General features: G+C 45.9%; 3 protein-coding genes across 8 annotated transcripts in view; 2 read left to right on the forward strand and 1 right to left on the reverse strand.

The window, feature by feature from the left end:
* Window positions 1-3804, forward strand: part of ACVR2A (activin A receptor type 2A) — a 48761-nt gene extending 44957 nt beyond the window's left edge. Inside the window, exons 10-11 of the mRNA XM_056496812.1 lie at window positions 136-266; window positions 697-3804. Of these exons, the coding sequence (XP_056352787.1) occupies window positions 136-266; window positions 697-891 (326 nt within the window). The 3' untranslated portion in view covers window positions 892-3804. The remainder of the gene's footprint in view (window positions 1-135; window positions 267-696) is intronic.
* An 8-nt stretch (window positions 3805-3812) lies between these two features.
* Window positions 3813-15903, reverse strand: ORC4 (origin recognition complex subunit 4). Of its 2 annotated transcripts, none has more exons than XM_056496814.1 (14): window positions 15834-15903; window positions 14504-14575; window positions 13714-13793; window positions 12333-12423; window positions 10952-11027; window positions 10522-10607; window positions 9393-9441; window positions 8770-8921; window positions 7331-7504; window positions 6885-6971; window positions 5653-5761; window positions 5174-5269; window positions 5024-5091; window positions 3813-4522 (listed from the first exon to the last, which is right to left on the reverse strand). In XM_056496814.1, the coding sequence occupies exons 2-14, from the start codon at window positions 14558-14560 to the stop codon at window positions 4334-4336; spliced, it is 1314 nt and encodes a 437-aa protein (XP_056352789.1). In that variant the 5' UTR covers window positions 14561-14575; window positions 15834-15903; the 3' UTR covers window positions 3813-4333. The 2 variants fall into 2 exon arrangements, with proteins under 2 accessions (XP_056352789.1, XP_056352788.1); XM_056496813.1 differs by having other exon boundaries at window positions 15687-15903.
* Window positions 15904-16281: 378 nt separating this feature from the next.
* Window positions 16282-21261, forward strand: part of MBD5 (methyl-CpG binding domain protein 5) — a 103664-nt gene continuing 98684 nt past the window's right edge. For all 5 annotated transcript variants that reach the window (XM_056496817.1, XM_056496815.1, XM_056496818.1 and 2 more), the window contains exon 1: window positions 16282-16532. The gene's annotated coding sequence lies outside the window, so the exon portion shown is untranslated. The remainder of the gene's footprint in view (window positions 16533-21261) is intronic.

Consider the following 21261-nt stretch of genomic DNA (forward strand, 5'->3'; position numbering starts at 1 on the left):
CAGGGGTGGCACTGGACTGGCCGTAAATCCCTTCCAACCCAAACCACACTGTCATTCTGATTCTGGCCCCCATTCCCAACACTGCAGTCCTCTCCCCTTTCCGGAGGGTTGGTTTTACTGGTGTTCCCTCTGCAGGCCCCGTGGATGAGTACATGCTGCCTTTTGAGGAGGAGATTGGCCAGCACCCCTCCCTGGAGGACATGCAGGAGGTTGTGGTGCACAAAAAGAAGAGGCCTGTCCTAAGGGAGTGTTGGCAGAAACATTCTGTAAGTGTCACCCGAGCTGCTGCTGCAAGGATTTGAGTCCCATTTCTGTCCATGCTGTGTTATGTCCATCACCCTGGGGCTTGGGAGGGACTTCATAATTCCAGTGGGAGTTAAATGGGCTGGAAATGTTCCTCGCCTTAAACTGCTCATTCTTCAGTATTAGGAAGTGAGTGATGTTTTTATGGTTTTTGGTGGGAGATCCTGGAGTTACTTTTCAGTGAAGTCCCATTTGGTGCTGAGGGATTCACCTTTCTAAAACTCTGTGCAGGGAAGGATTTGCCCCCTATTGTTGAACAGTTTTTGTTCAACATGCAGAAGAAAGCAGAGCTGAGGCCCCACAGGACGCTGCAGCCCCACGTCCTGTGGGACACAAAGGTTCCCAGTGCCATTTCTGTCCCCTCTGTGACGCTTTGCTGCCTGCTGTCCCCAGGGAATGGCCATGCTGTGCGAGACCATCGAGGAGTGCTGGGATCACGACGCCGAGGCGCGGCTGTCGGCGGGCTGCGTGGAGGAGAGGATCATCCAGATGCAAAAACTCACTAACATTATAACAACAGAGGACATCGTGACTGTGGTCACAATGGTGACAAACGTTGACTTTCCTCCCAAAGAATCCAGTCTATGATAGTTGCACTGGTCATGGAAGTGACCACAGGACTCTTCACTGGAGCTGCTACAGCGCACGGACTGCTGGGTCACTGCTGTTCCGGGTGCAAGGACGGACGGTAAGTCTCTCTGGAGCCTCACCAAGGGGGCTTTGTCCTTTGTTTTCCCCCTTCTCCTCCTCCACGTGGATCCATGAGACTTTCTGCATTCCCTGCTTACACCTGAAGGACGTGACTGAGAACCCCTCACGTGCTGATAAGGAACTTGCAATGAAGAATCCGGACCTGAACGGGCTAATGAGCATTTTAAACACTGACATCCGATTTCTTAATCCCTGTCAGAAGAGACTAATTCCTTTAAATGAACTACTGTTATTTTTTTTAAAATCAAAAACATTTCATTTCAGATTTAAAAACAACAAAAAAAAAAGGGTAACTTGTTTTTATTGCATTCGTTGTTGTTTATAAAATGACTATTGTAATGCGACTACGACACAGCTTGTGAATGTTCCGTGTGCTGCTGTTCCGTGTACAGAAACAAGAGTAATCAATGGGATAGAGCAAAGAGGCTTCCAAGTATTACTTAACCTCCCTCAACCAGGTATACCTCAGTTCCACCTCGCTAAATTATGATTGACAACACTAATTGGAATAATAAACCGCTCGGTGTTTTGTAAATGATGTATTCCCAATTCCCTGTGTTATTTAAGAAGGGGAAGGCTTCGTGCCCCCAGGAAGTGGCCATTCCTAGAGCCGTGTTTTTAGCCTTTTCTTGTACTCGCTTGTTGTGTATAAAAAAGAAAAAGTGCTGTTTATTGAAAGAAAATTTCCTTCCTCTTTTAGTTGAAAGCTTTTCCCTCCATTTCCCAGAGTATCTCATCCATTTATTTAACTGAATACTATTTAGGTTTGCTGTGTCTGAGGAATATTTGAAACCTTAAGCATGACTTTTCTTTTTCCTTTTTTTTTTTTTTTTTAATTTTTTCTGAGCTGTGACACTGGAAAGCTCTGAATTCTTGTTGTTTTTTTGAAAGAGTCTTTTTCCTATTTATGTTAGTGCCGAGGTCGCCGCGCACTCCCCGTCGCAGGCAGTGGGGGCTGTGTCACTGTTTCAGGATCACCTCAGGAAGCTCAGTTCCCCCTTTCCTCACCTCTGCTGGAGACTGGCAGCTTCCCTCCACTCCAAGCTCGCTGCCATCGCAGGGGGTGCAGCTCGCTGCCTGTGAGCCACAGGTTGAGCCTGGAGTCACACACAAAGTTCCACCCGCAGATTCCAGATCCCAAATGTTACAAATTTCAGGGATAACCCAGTTCTGCTCACAACATGCAATGACCATTCCGAGGTAACGAAAGGAATGTCAATGTCCAGACTCACAAAAATCGAGGAAAAGCATGGAAATGGCTTCACAACTCCAGCAGTGGAGTTCAGGATGTCAAGCCTTCTGCTGGAATTACAGTAGCTGGGTGCCAAAGTGCTTCTCCCAAATCCTGTCCCACTGCATTGATTGGATCCTTCACACCAAATTCCAAGGAAGATAAATGTTGTAACCCCAGGAGTGCAGTGCCAGCAGCGGCCCGTGGTGTGCTGTGTGTCCTTGTCTCCGTGTGTCCTCTCCAGTGTCTCTGGAAAGCAGCAGGTGGGAGCTGCTGAAGGCTGGAACCCAGATCTGGGAACTTCTCTCTGGGAATAGGGGATGTGATGGATAAAGCAGAGCCAGCTCTGGGCAGGGAGGGAGGAAGGGCTGATGTTCCACTGCCTGAGGATCCCAGTCCAAGGAGCCCTTGGGAAAGGGAAAGAAATCCAGAGTGTGGGGTCCTTTCGGCTGGACACTTCCCTTTGGCTTTCATTTCTGCTTCACTTTAATTAAACTTCACACAGAGCAGGACAGGCTGGAGTTGTGAACAAATCCCACCCCGTCCTTCTCCACAGACACCTCGGGGCTTTTGACCCTCCCGGGCTGTTCCCATTCCGTGCTGGTGGAGATCCGATGCCAAAACTGAAGCTGTATCCGAGTCCCTGCTGTGTGTGCCCCTCCCCATGGAGCTGCTCCTGCCTTTGGGATATCCCTGCTCAGTTCCTGTTCACTCCCAGCTGCCTGGGATTTCCCAGCATCATGTAGCGTTCCTGAGGAGAGGCTGCTCCTCCCAAAGCTTTGGAATGGGTCAGAACGATCTCTGCTCCAGCCGTGCCCCCAGGGCCTTGGGAGTGAATTCCTGTTTTGGGAATGTGCCAGGGAGGATTCTGGCATTGTTTGGGCAGTGCCCTTTGTCCCTGCCAGGCCTCACCAGGTGTGGTTTTTATCAGTGAGGATGACAAGTTCCTGTCCCAAGTCCTCCAAGCTGCTGGAGGGGGTTGAACCAGTGCTGGTATTCCCAAGCTGGAATCCCCCAGGACCCACAGGGGTGTAGCTCTCAAACCTCAGTGTAACCAGTGCTGACACCTGTCCTGCTCCCATCAGCATCCACACAATCAGTCAGGTCACCCCCTCTCCTCTTTTCCAGCTTTTTTAACCTTTTTTAAGGCATTGCTGTTAATCAGGAACACTTGGTACAAAACACAGGAAGCTGCAATACACATCCCTGGGCAAAACGACTCCAGTAGCATCCTTGATGGAACATCTGTTACCTCAGATACTCAACCAGCAGGACTGCTTTGCTTTCTCCCTCCCTTTGTTTTTTTCAGTCCATCTCCTCCTCGTTACCTCTCGAGTTTGGTGAGCGATTACTTTGACTTTCCTCTTTGTATTTGTCAGTGTTTTGGGCACAGGTTGTTGTACTACTGTCAAAAGGCACTTGCTGCTTTTCTGCAAGTGCCAAAAAAACCAACCAACCCCCCCTCGCCCTCAATAAAGTGATTGTTAAATATTGTACAAATACAAATGTATACTCTGCCCTCTTCCCCAGCGGGAAAATAAAAAATGTGACTACTCTGACTTGCAAATGCTTCTTTGAAAACTTTATTTCAAACTCATGGGGATGGTCCTACAGCAGTTCTTGAGCCAGACTCTTGAGTTTTGCTACAAAAATCAGGTATGGAAACATGTTACCTTGTACTTGGCACAAAGTAGCCCTGTTGGATTGAACACGTCATGAAGTAAGTTTGGTTGTGATTAAAGTTTAATTGGGTAAATTTTCCATGTCAAGTCAGATTTGAGATGGAAAAGTGCAGAGTGAACTTTGACCTGATGGGGCTGTTGAAGGGAACCAGGAGAGCAAAGCCTGATCCAGGATCCAGAGCCCTCAGCCACAGGGACAAACCGCAGAGCTTGGATTTCTCCAAGAGGTAACAGTGAGAGCAGGAGTTGGCACTGAGCTGTGAGCGAGGCACAGTCCTGGCTGCTGGAAGGGAACAACAGCACCGTTCTCCCTAGGAAATCCCAAATGGATCAGCACAGCAAGCTGCTTCCCAAAGCTTACTGATGTGAGCACCTTGCTGTGGGTGAGCACGGCCTCCTGCGGAGCTCAGAGCCAGCTGAGGGAGGAGGCTGCCCACTGCTTGACGTCGGTGGGGCAGTTGGGGTAGAGCTGCAGCGCCTCCATGATCTGGCTGCTGTCCAGCAGCAGCCGCAGCAGCAGGAACTCGCGCTGCGCCCGCGCCGACGGCCGCTCCAGCGGCTGCACCAGCTCCAGCTGCAGCAGGTGCTCAAAGGCCTGCGGGGAGGGGAGTGCAGGGGCAGCATCCTGCCCCACTGCACCCCACTGCCTTCCCAGGGCTGTGTCTGAACAATATCCTGCCCCACAGCAACCCACAGCAACCCACTGCCTTCCAGGGCTGTGCCTGAACAGCATCCTGCCCCACTGCACCCCACTGCCTTCCAGGGCTGTGTATGAACAGCATCCTGCCCCACTGCATCCCACAGCACCCCACTGCACCCCACTGCACCCCGCAGCCTTCCAGGGCTGTGTCTGAACAGCATCCTGCCCCACTGCATCCCACTGCACCCCACTGCACCCCACAGCCTTCCAGGGCTGTGTCTGAACAGCATCCTGTCCCACAGTGCCCCACAGCCTTCCAGGGCTGTGTCTGAACAGCATCCTGCCCCACTGCACCCCACTGCCTTCCAGGAGTTCTAGTTCTCCCTCCCAGTCTGTGCTCTGGGACTAAAACCTAAATGTTTTACAGCTAAAAACAAACATGCACTTCAGGCTCACCTTCATGACAACTGGCTTCTCGAAGTTGTACATGGAATGTGCTTTCCTCTGGATGAACTTCTGGAATTCTGTACCAGGAGGAGGAAGAGAAAAGGGAGTCAGAAGGAAGTGAGTGGTGTGGGGGTTGCAGAGCTCAGGCATTGCTCTCACCATTGTAAACCATCTGGAAGTTGAATGGTTCTCCATCATAGACCTCATTCAGGTGTTTCATGGCTATGATGAGGCAGATTTCCAGCACAGACAAACCTGCAGGCAAAGACAAGAATCCCAAGCATTACCCTTGAGCACATCACAAACATGCAGCTCACCCACTCTGTGCACTCCTCTATTTTTATATTCTCTGGGCCCCACCCACTGGTGTTCTGTATCTTTATTATACAAAGAAATTCCAGAACTGGATAAGAGAAAATTTGCTTGCTGTGTAATTGAAGCAGCAATATTCAGGAATGGGCTGTTCCCACCAAAAAGCAGGAAGTATCTAAGTTGGCATTGTTGCACCCACAGGCAGTGTGAGCTCAGAGCAGGCTCCATGGCTCATCCCAGGGAACAGTCCCTGCACAGCATCCCTTCCCCTGCAGGATTCCAGGGAGGGCTCTGCAGGAAGAGCTCTGGGAGAAGAGGAGCTTTACCATGGACAATGTTTGCCTTGGAGTCGGTGCTGTGCTGCCTGCTGGCCTCCTGCAGGTCTGCAGCTGTGAGCAGGGGGTGGTGCATGGTCACTGCACTGACAGCCAGCATCTGCAACACAGACACAGCTCACTCACTCTCCTCACCCCCCCAGCCAGGAATTCCCAATTCCCAATATCCCACCCATCCCTGCCCTCTGCCGTGGGAGCCATTCCCTGTGTCCTTTCCCTCCATCCCTTGTCCTCAGACCTCTCCAGCTCTCCTGGAGACACTTTAGGCTCTGGAAGTGCTCCAAGGTCTCCCCAGAACCTTCTCCACAGTTTGTCCAGGAACTCCTCACTCATCCCTGCAGAATGTGTATTATGTGCTTTTTTGGGAAGCTGACTTGAGAACAAAAGGGCTCTTTCCAAAGGAAGAACTCAGCACATGCTGCAGAAGACCATGGGGAAGTTGAGGCCCAGCTCTGTCCTGCTCTCAGGGAGGCTGTGGCTGCCATCAGCTCCTTTCCTGGCCTCCTCTGCAGACACAGGGCCAGCTTTGGGTGTCCTGCACCAGGAATAATCTGCAATCCTGCAACCAACTGCAGTCACAGAGCACCCCCAAGAGGAGAGCTCTGCTCAGGCTCTGCTGGTGCCCCTGAACGCTGCAGGGAGGAGCTGTGAGCTCTGGAACCAGCCCAGGGGCAGGTACAGTCAGGGGCCTTTTCACACTCACACAAGCACAGGGATATTTTAGGATTGTTAAATAAGTGTTATTTATCCTCTGTAAAAGTGTCAGTGTGTTTATATGAGCTGTGTTCAAAAGCAGAATTAGGTAGGCAGCTTAAATTTAAAAAAGACCCTCCAAGAGAACTGCAGCTGCTGTGTGGTGATGGAAGGAAGTTCCAGTAGAAAAAAGAGGTTTCAATATCAGCAGATGTCAGGATTCACCAGGAACCAAAAACAATCTCAGACAGGAAAAAATAGTTTCAAAGGGTTTCACCTACAGTTTTGTTTTATAAAAGGAGAAAGTTCAATAGGAAAAGCTCAGCCCCATCTGAATTGAACAGACCATCCTGCAGGGAACTGCTGCAGAAACTGGAGTCACCCCCAGTCACTGACACAGCCTGCAAGGACCAGCACTGGCACAAGTTCAGTAAATGATGTTTGGGGCAAAGCTCAGCTCTGAGGAGCAGCAGAGCTGCTGCTCCGTCACTGCAGCCCAGGGAGGTGTTTCTGAGCACCCACACACACACCAGGAGCAGGTGCAGCGAGCGCAGGTCTTTGCTGTGGTGGAAGAGCTTCTGCAGCACGTCCTGCACAGTTTTATCCTCTGACAGATGCTGCAAGGAACAACAGAGTGACATTTTAACCATCTCAAACTCACTCTTAATCATTTCACACTCACCTGGAGAAATAACAGGTCAATAATTCTTTGGAAGAGCTCACGCTTGACAATACAATTTTTATGTCCAACCTCAACTTTCTGGTTTTTCCTGAGACAATTTTACCTCCAGACTTCAATAAGCAAAGATTCTCTATAATAATTTAAATTTTCCCACACCACACTCAGCCAGTGGAAGGAAATGCCAAACTTAGGTAAAAGTTTACTTTTACTGGTAAAGTGTATAAAGTAAACCAGCTTTACACTGTTCTCACTTTAGATTTTTTTCTAAAATCAAGTATAAAATGCTTTAAATACCTGAACATTATTATTCCATTTTTGTGCAAAAGGCTCATCAGGAAATTCAGCAGGAAGAGAAAGCTGTTTCTTAAATATGTTAATGTACTGTTTAAAATCAAAGGAATTCATCAAATATATCTGCCTGTGGGAGAACCTTGACTTTACTCTCTTCTCCAAGAGCTCCAGGATGTCCTTGATGGGGGAAAAAAAAAAAAAAAAAGGAAAAACAGTAATTAAAAAGCAGATGAATTTGGTGTTTTCTTTACTACAGCACAGACAAATCACTGAAGTGTGCTGAAAAAAGAAAGAATTATTGAATTCTCAAGGCTTAAAATGTTGTAACATAAGTTAAATGCTCTAACAAGCCCTTTGCTGATTATTTTAATTGATGTGCCTTGCAATGGCACCAAGCATCCCAGCCCACGTGATGCTCCACATCACACAGGATCATTTGTTGCTAGGAAACCCAGCACAATTTCTCCATAGATTATGGGAATATTTCAGCTACTTAAGGCTGAATCAAACCCTGCAGCCTATCAGGGCTCTGGACAAGTTGTATGGTCACACTGGGGCTGGCAGCTGACAGCCCACGTGCTTTTTGTCAGCCTGAGAGACTACAGCTTCAAAATCCAAAAAAATACTTAAGTGTCAAAAAACCCCTCAGAAACAGCAGCTGTCAGTTCTGGAGACACTTCCTTAGTCACACTCAAAATGGGATAAAGGGTTCTAAATAATGGGTGAGGAGCACACCAGGCTCAGGCAGTGATGATGCAAAAGGAAAGATTGTAATGTGTTAAATCAACAATTAACTTTTCTATTAAATTGCAGAAATTTGCCCAACTGGGCATCACCTAATCCCAGTCAAATCCCAGGCTCAGATAAGAGATCTGAATTATTCTTCCTGTTACAACCCAACTATCTTCAGCACCAACAGTTCAGTGTGAAAACAGGATCAGTTTTATCAAGAACCCACAGTGTTCCCCAGGAATTATTTACACACAAACTGCCCACAACTCAACATAATGCCATTGGAAAAATCACAGAAAATTGAACATTTTATAGCAAAAGTGCCTTACTGAAGTGGTTACTTAAAAAAAGAGATTTAAACACAGTTAACTACAACTCTGTCCTTACCATCTGCCAACCAAGAAATTCAGGAGCCCCTCCAAAGAGTGAATATTGAATTCACACAGTCTAATACTGAATGTGTGTCCTTGGAAATGTTGGTTTGCTTCTTCAGAAGTGAACCTGAAGGCTTTGGGCATCTTCAACTTGCTCTCAGCACAAATTAGTTTTTTATTTTTCATCCCCCTTCCCAATTCAAAAGTTAGGAAAATGGGTAATTGAGAAAAGTCTCTTAGGAAATTAAGCTTCCAGGGAAGGAGAAGTTATTCCAACTAAGACAAAAGTCACTTTAAAACAGCTACAGCTTTGAATGAGGCAATGGCATTTCTTACCTGCCTACAGGTGAGTCCAATCACTGTCACTGGGGTCTGAGCAGACTGGGAGATGTCAAACAGGTTGTAGAGCAGGGTCTGATTCTTGTGGTGGACAAACAAATCAAATTCATCCAGGACAAACAAAATGGGGCAGCTGTTGGTTCGGTTTCCTGAGGGAAATTTGGAGAGTTAGCATTAAACTTCCATTGTTACAGCTTTCTTTAATGATGGGGTTATAAAAATGCACAGATTTTCCTTCCATTCTCACTAAGCCCTCCTTTCCTATAGGTACAACAGCAAAAAGGAAAATACATGGAAAAACTGGGAAGGTTATGTAGTGTTCTGCCAAGCAGCATTTCTGGCTACAAGGAAGACAGACTTGGCAAATTTTGTTTTAAAAAAAGGATTTTTAATAGCATCAATCTGGATAAAATAATCTGTCCTTTACCATGCAAGCCTTTACAGTTACATCAGGTGTATATTCTGTATATAGTAATCAGTATTAACTATTTTTTATATTATTTGTAACCATGACAGATTCTTGGGCTAAGGTTCTTCATTCCACCTGTAAGGTAGAAGAGCAAACTCCACTTTTCAGTCAAGTGACCCAGAGTCTCAAAACAGGGGTTTTTAGTGTTTACCTTTCCTCAGAGCTTCAAGGAGGAAGGCAAGGTTTTCAGCAAAACTGCCCTAGACAGAGAATAAAGGAGTTTCAGAATGGATTTGCAGTTCATTCCCAGAACTGTTTAACTACAGCAAATTCACACATGCAATGGAGGCCATTTCCTCCCAAAACCATGATTTCAGAAATATCCCATGCTGTACAATCAAACTCCTCAGGACAAGAAAAATGATGGATAACTCTACATTCATCCAGTTTTTTTCCAGTCTGAAATCCCCAAACTGCCTCAGACAGGCAAAAATATCAGCTCAATTCCCAAGCAGCTCTCTCCTTCCTGAAATAGCTGTTGCATTCTCATTTCCCAGCCACACACATGGAAAAAGTGCCACCTAACGTGTCCCACTGAGAAGGAGCAGGATGCAGGGTTCAACTGAGTTTTATTGAATAGATGGAAGCATCAAACACTTCTGAAAAAAAAAACCCACTGAATGGCTGTGCCCACTCTGTTCCAGTTACACAAATTCTCCCACTCTGCAGCACTGCAGGTGTGAGGTGAGAAATAATGAACTGAAGACCACAAGCCCTATCAAAGGGGGCAGAAAAGCCAATTTAGCCTCTGGGTGTGAGTTACAGAAAATGAGGGGAATTCATTTTCAAGCACTTTGGGCACTCTCCTGTCTTCAGTAATAATGTAAATCAGTTTATCTGTGGGAAAAGGGAAATAGCAGCAAATATTTTAATAGAAATTCAATGGAAAATGAGAGTTCTAGAAAGTCTGGATAGACTTCCTTTTTGGATACACAAAAAAAAAAAATTGATAATATAAAGATTCTGCTTTTTGGTTGGTTAATTTGCTAATTCTTCATTTTGAAATGTTAAAAACAACGTTTCCAAACTCTTCACCCCTCTGAACAAAGTTTCTTTGGAACACTTAAGTTTGTTTCATTAAGGGGCTTGTTAAGAGAGATTTCCCTTTTTCCCTGCTGCAAGGCACAGGTTGATGTATTTTTAATTACTAGTAAAGGTGCTCAATCAGCAAAGGGAACCTGAGCACTTGTGTGGAGCTGCTGGCAGTCACAGCAAGCTCCATCCCACAAAGCCCCAGTTTCCCAGGAAAGGGCTTTTGAGGGGTAGGTGAAGTTACTCACAAAAACTTTGTCCCCAACCACATTTTCCAGCTGCAGCTGCCTGGTGATCTCCTTCAGGGCCACTTTGTCATTTGTCTGCAGAAGCCCTGAAAGAAAAGGATTCTCCATGAGGAACTGGCAGACATCCTTCACTCCCACAGGAAACTTACCCAGCAGCTTTCTCCCCCTCTCCAGCCTTACAAAGCTTTGCCTTTTTAAAACTTAGGCTGGACAGGAGTTTTCTGTACCTGACAAGTTATTTAATTCTGTCACTAAGAGCACAGAAGTCCCCTCCATACAAAGAATACAAAGAGAGGCACTTTGGAGCTCACAGACAAACATGTCCATAATTTAGGCTGGACTAAATTGGTGAAAGTAAAAATTTTACTCAGTGCATACAAAATACAGAACTGGATATAACAGAACCCTGGACCAATGATGTTTTACTTGCCATTCAGGTGGACTTCCAAGAGGTTCTCTCTCACTTGTGTCATTTCCCTGAGGTCTTTTAAGACATGATTTAATAACTATGAAAGAAAATACAGAATTTCTGTGAGAAGATTAATTTTTTAACAGCAAGGAAAGTGTGATTACAGACAATATAGGATAGGAAACAGTGTGTGAGGTTTCATTAGGGAACATGTTTGAGTAATTTCCAGACTAAAATACTAAAATGACAACTTTGCATTCACCAGAACAACTGTGGCAATTACATTTGTTCATTCTGCTGAACTGGGAGGGAAAGGAAAATAACTCTGGTATTTCAGTCACCGATTTTTGGGGTAAAGTCTGGGGCTTTTGCCTTAACCAAAAAACTTTATGAATTTGAGATGTGAGAGAATCTGGCTCTTGAGTTGGTGCCATATTCAGCATCATGGCTTCTTTGGATGCTGTAGAAAGAAACTCTCTGTCTTAAATCTTAAAAGGAACTCTGCTTATTCTTTCTTTTGGAAGACAAAACTATCACTGCACATGATTACACCAAGTGCTGCTTATAAAACTCCCAAATTTGCTGTCCATCAAGAACTTGTTACTTGTAAAAGCCAAAAGGAACTTGTATTAAAATATCTGTAAGTAGTAGAAATGTTAAATTTAAAAATTAGAAGGCTATTATTTGCTTTGGCTTCTTCAGAGGAAGGTTTGTAGCTCCTACCTCTGTGCAAGTATAAATATATAAATATACATACACACATGATTTTCTTTACTCCAGCATCTTTCAATTGATGTGTGAAAAAGAAACAATTCATTCTGCATAGGTGATTTTGCTAACTTATATTCTGTCTATATTTCTGTATGAAAACACAAATTTTCATGACATCATTTAATAGAAAGACCTGAGTGTTTGAATAAAGCTAAAGTGTTACACACTTAAGTTAGAGGTCATCCCTTCATGTGCCTCAGCTAAGGGGAATTCCCTTAAAATACAAAACCTACAAAAACTTACAAACCATAACTGCTAAACAATATCCTGCTCCATGGCAGGTAAATATTCCTGACCATTCCCTGCATGCACACAGCTAGGGAGAAACCCATCCCTCACACTACTCCTTTTTAGAGCTTTTTTCACAGTGAGGACCCAGAAACAGGTGAATTAAAAAGTAATCAGAATAGTTCTGATTTGGTTCCGAATTGCAATCTTTAATTGCAAAGACAAGTGTTAGGAACAGATTTCTCCATGCTGCCCAGAACAGAATTAGCCCCCAGAAAGTGCTGGAATGTTTTGAGCAATTCTCTCTGTACAACAGGCAGGGCAGAGAATGCAGCTGCAGAGGCTCCCAGGACTCAGGGAGGCCCTGCTGGACCCCACCCAAAGCCCCAGGGGCTGCTTCTACCGTGGTTTTCCCGGATCCCCGGGGGCCGATAATGAGGGCAGAATTGCTCTCCCCGTGCACCGTGGTTCTTCTCAGCAGCTCCAGCAAATGTCTGGGTTGGAAACAGAAAAAGGCTGAAAACCTCAAAGCTGACAACATTCCCCAAAACCAGGGAAATTCAAAGAATAAAACTCAACCCACTTCAGCTTGATCTGAGAGCCAACACTCAGGGCATGCAAAATGTAGTACAATAAAGTACAGAGGGCTCAGTGATCAGAGCTCTGAAAATACTTTAAAATATTAAAACATGCAGAAGTTGAGAGTATCACTAATTCATAAATTCTCTGCTGTGAAAGGACAGACTCCAATAATTATTTCTTTCTTTATGAAATAGATTGCTTGCTCTAAATTACCTGCAGATGGACTCATCACCCCAATTAAAGTCCTTACAGCAACCACTGACACCTCCAATTCCCAAGTGCTTACACATCAATAATAATTTGGAATATGGAATCCTGACATCCTGCTAATGCTTCTGAAGGGTGAGAGCCCTCATGGAGCAGCTGCAGCCAACAGTATGGGTTTGCTCACTCTTCGAGAGCCAAGCCCAGCCAAGAGCTCTGACACATTTTGGGAAGGAAAAAAATCAGAGCTGGGGAGTGTTTTCCCTCCAGGACAATTCAGTGTCAGTGAACACTGAGTGGAACACGGCCTGTAAATCCCTCTTGTATTGGAAACTTGTGCTCACATCAGGTGATTTCACTTACATAAAGTCAGTCTTGGAAAAATTAATTGTTTAAAAGAAGTTCTTTAAATACCTGTTTGTTATCTGCAGAATTTGACCTGAATCTGTAAAATAATCAGTAGTGGGACAGTGCTATTGCCCCAATAAGTCCCTTCCTCCTAACCCTAAATTCCACATCTCAATGGCTGCAGAAGCAGATTTAAATATGGGCCTCAACTTCAACAAGCATGATGCTGGCACAGAAATTTTAAGACTTAGTTCTAACACAGTTCACCAACAAACAGAAAAATAACTGAAATAAAAATAAAGTATTACAGCAAGAGAATTTAATTTCTTACTTTGCCAGGCCATTACACAAAGTCTTAGAACATGCACTGGAAATATCTTTCAGTCTCAAAAAGAAAAGTGCTTCATGAATGAGAGATGTGAAACAAGGACAAGAAATCCAACACTCAGAGTCTGACAAAATCAGAAAGGAACAGTTGTATAAAAACTCTTAAAATCTGAGGCAAGTAATTTTTAGAAGCACTGGGCCGAAGTCATTTGAAGCTGTACCATTTAGTAAAAGAGAGAAGCAGAAAGTTCTGACTTCACCAGATTATTTTACTACTGCAGTTAAAATTAGAAATCACTGAATCCTAGAGCCTGCTCACTCACCTGTACTGCTGCTCCATCCCAAAGAGTTTTCCAGCAGCACAGAAATGGTGACAGAATCTTTCACGTAAGATTTTTTGCAGCTGTGGATCAAACACAGGACAGGAAAAATGTTTGGGGCTTCAAACATCAGAATTTACCAATAATGTAACTACAGCAATAAAATAACAGTAAATTAGGCACTTTTGTGGTTCTACAAATATTCTATAATACATCAATCTTTAATGCCATCAATGATAGAGGGGTCTTGAAAGTAAGAATAAAGTTGCAGGAGGCAGAATATTGTATAAATATTACATAAAGGAGAAAAGCAATTAGAAGAGATTAAAATATGTAAGAAATCACTGACCCAGAAGTAATTCCTTGCAAGATGCATTGTGGTTTTAACCAGCAGCTTTGGGAAAACAGGAGAATAAAGGTTCAAAAAAACCAAACAAACAAAAAACCAATTTGGCAGCTGCTGTCCTGCTGCTAAAATAGTCAGCTGGGTTCTGATTCACCCTATAAACTGGAAGATGAAAAACCCTAAATGGATAAAAATAGATTTATGCACATCTGTTGCCACAAACAAGACCATCCTTTCAGTTTTTTACTACATTATTACTGCAACAGGTGAGAAGCTGAAAGAAATACAATTGGAAAAAGCCATTTACAGCCCTCATAATTGTATTCAGTATCTGTCCAAGTCTTTCTAACTGGTCTAGGAAAAAAAAAAACCACAATTACATGAACAGCAGAGGGTGGAAAAGCCCCATAACTTGAAAACAAAGTAATGAATAAAGATGTTACTGACCTGGGAAATGCACTCAGCACTTTCTGCACTGCTGTCCTTCAGCTTACGCTTGCTCATTGCTGAAGGTTTAATCTTTGGAGAAGAGAAGACAAATGTTTTATTAAACAACACTGCTTTCCAAACAACCCTAGTGAGAAACTGTACTTAGATGTTGGTCATTTTTAAGGATTGTAATGAACATCTGTTGTTGCAGTCCATCTTCCTAGTGAAAAGGAACCAAAACACTGGAAGCATTTTAAATTTATTTCTGATAACATTAGATAACCTATGTTTACACACATCTCCTAAACAGCACTGGCTTTAGGATGCTTTACAGAGTTTAAAATAACATCCTTATGTTTCTGCAGCTGGAACAAGCTACAAGCACATGGGAACACACTAAGACACAACAAAGAAGTTTTTACAGGAATAACTGGCCTTCCTTGTTTATAAAGTGCAGGTTACAAAAATAACCACAGCATCTCTCTGGATAAGCTCTGAAGGGGACTAGAAGGGGTCCTAAGGGGATTGGGGGTCTCTGAGGAGATTTAGGTAGATCCAGAGGGGGTTTGAGGGGAAACCTGAAGGGATTGGGGGATCATGATAGGATTGAGAAGTTGGAGTGGGTTCTGAGCAGGATTCAAGAGGGCCTGAGGGAATTAGGGGGATCTGAGGGAGGCTCTGAGAGGAATTTGGGGGAGAATTACAGGTCTTGAGGAGAACATTAAGGGTTTGAGGGTGGTCCTGAGGGACTGGGAATTTATGTGGGTTAGGAGGGTCTGGGAATGCTCTAAAAAGGAATGGAGGGGGAGGGGAATGCCCATGAGGGAGCAGAGGAAGGGCTGTGGGAATGGGGAAGGTGGGGGTCTGAGAGAGTTGATTTTTCGGGGCTGTGACGACCCTGGTGAGAGAAGGGAGAGGTCTCAAAGAGCTTAGGAGGGTCCTGAGGGGCTGGGGGGACGCTGAGGGCGGGTTTTGGGAGGAAATAGGGGGGGACCCTATAGGGCTTGAAGGGTCCTAAGGGTGTTTTCCACCCCACCTCCCCTCACGCCGTTTTCCCGCTTGTTTTCCATCACCCGAGGGGCGGCGGCTCGCACGCTGCCCTCAGCCCTCGCCTCACCCCCGGCACGGCAGCGGAGACCCCTCCCCAGCAGCCATCCACCCCCCTCCGACACCGACCCCCAGAGCCCGCTACCCTCCTCACAGGCTGCATCCGCGGCTCCCTCAGAGATGCCGCAGCCCGAGCGGACGAAGGGCGGGCCGGGGGGCGCATCCTGGGCTGCAGGTTGAATCTCCTCCGCCCCCCTCACGGCGCTGCCCTCCCGGCGCTTTCCCGCCTCTCCTCCCTCACCTGAAGGCGGGTCCCGCCCCCCGAGCGCGCGCGGGCGGGCGCGCTCCCACCGGCCCCCGCGCGCGCCGCCCCCTCACGTCACCGCGCGCTCCCCCCTCCCTGGCCCGTCACTTCCTCCCCGTCCATTTCCCCCCTCCCTCCCTCCCTCTTCCTTCCCCCTCATCCACTTCCTTCCTCCCAGTCCCGGATCCGTTTCCGGGAGCGGCGCGCGCGGCGCTGTGGGAAGTCGTCGTCCCCCGTCCCCCCCCCCCCCCCGTTTCCCCCCCCCTCCTCCCCGCGGCCTCCCGAGCTCCCCCGGGGCGCATGCGCGGTGGCGGCCGCCGCTGCTGCCTCCCCTCCTCTTCCTCCTCCTCCTCCTCCTCCTCCTCCTCCTTCTCCTCCTCCTCCTCCTCCTCCTTCCCGACAGCGGCGGCGGCGATGAGGAGGAGCGCGGGGGGGGGGCGGCGGCGGGACGGCCGGTTGTTCGCGCCGCTGAAGGGACACGAAGCAGCGCCGCGCCGAGGCGGGGGCGGGGGGCCCCGAGTCGCTGCCCCCCCCGCAGCCCCGCCGGGGAGTTTCTTCCACATCCCCCCCAAAACACACCGAGACCCCCCCGTCCCTCGGGGGCGGCCCCGCGGAGCGCCGCTCCCTCCTCCTCCTCCCCCTTTATTACCCTTTGTGTGCGTCTCCGCCTTCCTCCCTGCGCCCGGGGGCCCTGAGGTGAGTGCGGGGGGAGCGGCGGGGCGGGGGGGGGGGGGTTTGTTTACCCCGTGTTTACCCCCTGTTTACCCCGGGGGGGCACCGCCTGTCAGTCCGGGCCCCTCGCCGGCGCCCCCCCGGCCCAGCTTTGTTGTCGGGGGATGCTCCGGGGATGCTGCTTTGGGCCCCTCCGGAGCGGCAGGGGAGGGGGGCGATGGTGGCGGGGGCGCCGGCCAAAGTTCGGGGTGGTGCGGTGGGTGCTGAGCCCCGGCCGAGTCCCGAAAGTCTTGTTTTCCTGCGATAGCAGGGTTGCCCCCCAGCTTCCAGGCCGTTGTTTGACTTATTGTTTGAGTTATTAAACCCCTGCGGTGGTGAAGGTACAAAGACCACTTGTACAAAGACCCTTTCCCGAGCTGAACTTCCAGGGATAGGCAGTGCAAGAGCTGGACTTGGTGTTTGCAGGGTTGGGATGTGGTTTGGTAGCAGCCCCTGGTTATCAGTGGTGCCCGGCTATATTTGGGCAATGGTTTGTTCAAATCTATATGTCGGGATGTGTTTTTCCATGGTTTTCTGCTGGGAAGGCCAAGTGTCTCCATCCCTGCTCACGGTGTTGGTCAGGTGCGGCTGGTGGACTGGCCTGACCATGTTTTCTGCTGGTTCATGTGTTAAAACGTCTGAAATAGGTTAAAATGGAATGGCTTTAAATGTCAAACTAAATTCTGGACTCGAGGAAATGTTGGGAGAAGCCTTCTAGATGTTTGCAAGGATCCAGAAGTAAGAGTTGGGGCATTAACACCGAGTTGAAATGAGAGAGTCCCCTACACAAGTAGGATGTTTATATTGAAATTGCTGTTGTCTGCTTAATTCTGGAGCTTAATTATGTCCTCTGTAATTTCTGAAAGACAGTCGGAGTGCTTTGGTTTATTTTGGGTTATTTTTTTTTGGTTTATTAAGTGCCGTGGAGTAGGCCATGAGTGTGTGTTCCAGAGGGGCATCCCAGTTAAATGGTGGTCAGCAGAGAGTGTGTGTCATCTGTGCCTCATGCTGAGGGATGCCCACAAGAAAGACCTCTCCTGACATGCTGGGCTATCTCCCATTTCTAATTTGTACACACGTGTCTGGCGTGAAACAGCAATTTTGGGATGGGGCTGGGAAGAGTTTGTGAGAGCCATAATTTGATGGGGTGGAAGGAATAGGAGAAAACCAGATAACTTGGCAATGTTGTGATGGAGAATTGGAGGTAGCAGCCATATAACTGTAGTTCTTTCTAATAGTTTGCTGTTAGTTTTCTTTTTGCTTGTAATAACTTTGGGGTTAAACATGTGGGGGAAAAACCTCAATGGTGACAATCCCCAAAATCAGCAGATCTGTGTCTAAACACCCACAATTTAAACATGTGACTCTCCTCTTAGTTTACTACAGGTAGGAGTTGGACAGGCTTTGCCTGTCCAAGAGTAAAGGACATAATTTCATTCTTTTATTTCATGACAGTGCTGCTTTTCTCAGCCTGAGATCCCATTGATCTGCTTTCCTCTGTAGATGGAAGCCTACAGTGGCTGCAGCATTACATTCCCTGTGTGTGTAGAGCTGCAGCTCTGCCCCCAACTTCCATGGCCTACAGTGATGTGATACATTAATTATTACAGGGATTTAACCATCTCCTTGTGTTTTGGTCTTTAAAGTAGCTATGGTTTGGTTTAATTGAGCAGGGTTCTGAAGCTGGGCAGAACAATTCAGGGTTTTCTCTTGCTTTAAATCCTGGAGATAAAATTCCTGATAAACCTTCACTTCCACAGGCCTCCAGTCCTGCAGCCGAGTCTGTGCTGGAGGGAGAGCTGTGGGATTGGGGTGGGAAGGAAGCACTGGTGGGACTGGGATTCTGGATGGCAATTCCTGCATTTCTGCAGGCTTAGCACAAAGGGGTCTCTGGCTGATTTGGGGCTTCTGGCTGCTGTCACAACCTTCCAAAAGCTGAATGAATTGAATCTTTCAAGGAAAGATTGTGAATTATCAAGGGCTGTAACTTAAAGGCAACACAGTTTCCTTTTATTTGGGTTCTTAAGCTCTTTTTGCTGCTATTATCAATATATTTACAGGTGCTAATTGCTTTTAGGAAAACTTTGTATGGATTTTCCAGTTCTTTAGGGACAGAATTAATAATTATTTTGCTGTATTCTGGGTCAGTGGCTTCCTGGGCTCTAAGGGCAGATAGTTTGGAATTAGCAAGGACCTGCCATGGCTGTGCTGAACATAAAGATGCTGTTTAGGCCTGACTTTAACAATGTTCCCATGGAGTTTGCTGCTGTACCTTCCTTCCTTTGTGGACAATTGAGTTGGTCTCTATTTGGATTAGGGAGGCGGATGTTTGAGGAGAAGCTTTATGATGCAATACCTTCAATAATTGAACTTTTCTTGTACAACTTGCAGTCCTTTGGGTCTTTGGCTGTGGAGGGATCAGTGTTTCTCCTTGTTGAAAAGCACTGGGGATCCTGGCATCAGTCACAGTCCTCTCCAAGATGGAATGCCTTGGGTTTCAGCTGGGTTATTTAATTTGCCTTGTCAGTGGATTTATTTTCTATTTTCCTACTGTTCCTCATGGCTGTTCCTCCTCTGTGGAGGATCAGTGGCTGGAATGGTGTAAGTGCACCATGAGTTTGTGGCTCAGCAGCCAGTGCTCCCTGTGGATGTTCCCTGTGGAAAGCCAGCCAGGTGGGAGGCCCCTCGTGCCCATCTGGAGCCCCACTAATGTCCCAGTGGCTTTCTATGGACTTAAGAGGCCACGTGCACAAAGCAGTTCAGTCTCATCTGTTCATGGCCAGGGACACAAATTTTTAAAGTGGCTGAGCTTCCTTTGCAAAAATCCTGTCAACATTTTGGGAGAATGGGGAATTCCGTTGTTCTTTCAGGCTTGTTGGGTTGTCTGAAGGTTTGGTTTTGTTTGGTTGTCCCTGTGTTGGTTGTTGTTCTCAGTGGAAATCAGAATTACCATTGATTTAAAAAAGTAAAAAGATACAGGATACATTTATTTCCTTTCTAATGTTCTTATGTCATTAAGGACATGCTTATTTTTTTAAAGAGTTGCTTGAATCTTGGAAACCACAGGCTCCCATTGGCTTTTCTTTGTATTTATTTTTGGAGCTGTGAGGTGGAATAATACTGCTCAATCAGTTTCAAATGGGCCTGCACAGGAACCAAGGCTGGCATTAGGGATGAAATTTTGGAAGCTCATTGGAAAAAGCTTTCAGGATGCTTTAATTTTTCTTTGTGTATCTGGAGCTAAACGAAGAGGGAATAAAACAAAATGCAGCAGTTAAGAAATTGAGAAGTGCTGACTCCTTCCCTCTCTTGAATTCCAAGTTCTTTATTATAGCAATTCCTATTTTCTTGATGAATCGTCTAGAACGGAGTTCAGACTTGGTACTATTTTTAAATCAAGGTAAAATTTGTCAAAATCACTTGGGCTACAACGTTCAAAAGTGTATGAGTACACATGCAAATGAGTTTAGCTGCATACACAAACACACACATTCATAAATGAGCATCTCCAAGAAGTGTAAAAACCAGATAATTGCAACTTTTCAGTGCTGCTGGAAGGTCCCTGTGGCTCCCAGGATGTGCATTGTGAGCTCCCAACTCCAGGCTGTTGTGCTGTGGCCCAGGGCAGCAGGAATCAGTGAATCCCTGCCATGGCTATTCATAGAGCTTTGTGAAATGAGTTGCTCATCTGGGTTTATCTGCAGCCTGACAGGTGTTGCCAGCCCCAAAATCTCCCCTGCCTCCCCTCCTTCCCATGGCAATGACTAAGGAACAAATCCTGCAGTGGCTTCAATTGTTGGCTCTAGGTGGGAGCTGGAGATGCCCAAGATACATTTCTTGTTTGTCTGAGGTTTTTCTTCCTGAAATATTCTGTTTAAATGTGCTTGAAAATGAAACTGTAAAATGCTTACAAATTCTTTTTTATGTTTTTAAGCAAACCTTTATTCTTTCATTTATTACTCTGGTTAAATTCAATGTGCTGTTTATTTTACATATTTTTATTTTACAGAAAATGTTTTAAAGTAAGCAAGCAATATTTTAATTCTTATCCTGCCACAACAATATCTGATAACCAAAACCTGTAGAAGCAGTATATTAATTCATTACTGTGCTATGAGGTAAAATTGAAGCTTGGAATAAAAAAAAAATATATATTGTCATAATTTTTGCTTAGTCTACAATTTCAGTGACATTAAATGCAGAATTATTTTGGTGTCTGAATAATCTGAAATGTAAATAGCATCTGAAATATGAGGGTCCTTCATTTGCAGCATCAGTGGCCTCACTCAGGAAAATTCCTAAGTGAGGGAAGCAGAACAGTTGTCAATTGTTTGCACAACAAATCCTGCTGGATCAAATGGTGATATTCCCAACGTTTAGATCAAGGAAGGCAAGAGATAATGTTGCCTTGTAGCCCAGTGCCAAATGAAACAAACACAGCCTAAGTTAGGAGAAAATTTGGCCAGCTAGAACCTGGGCCTACATATCATAAATACAGATAGTCAGAATTTTCCATTCATGCTGCCTAATGGTTGGAAAACATGGAAATTCAATTTTGCTTGGCCAATTTTAGACTTGATTTTTAAGCTCTGGAAGATGGTTGCTAACCTGTTATTTAGGATTATCTGTTGTGACAAATTAAAGAATATGTGAAATATTTGGGTTTGTCTTCATCCTTTAAGCTTTTACTTGTCTATCTCATGTATATATATAT

Source organism: Oenanthe melanoleuca, chromosome 7, assembly GCF_029582105.1.
Source record: "Oenanthe melanoleuca isolate GR-GAL-2019-014 chromosome 7, OMel1.0, whole genome shotgun sequence".
NCBI lineage: Eukaryota > Metazoa > Chordata > Aves > Passeriformes > Muscicapidae > Oenanthe > Oenanthe melanoleuca.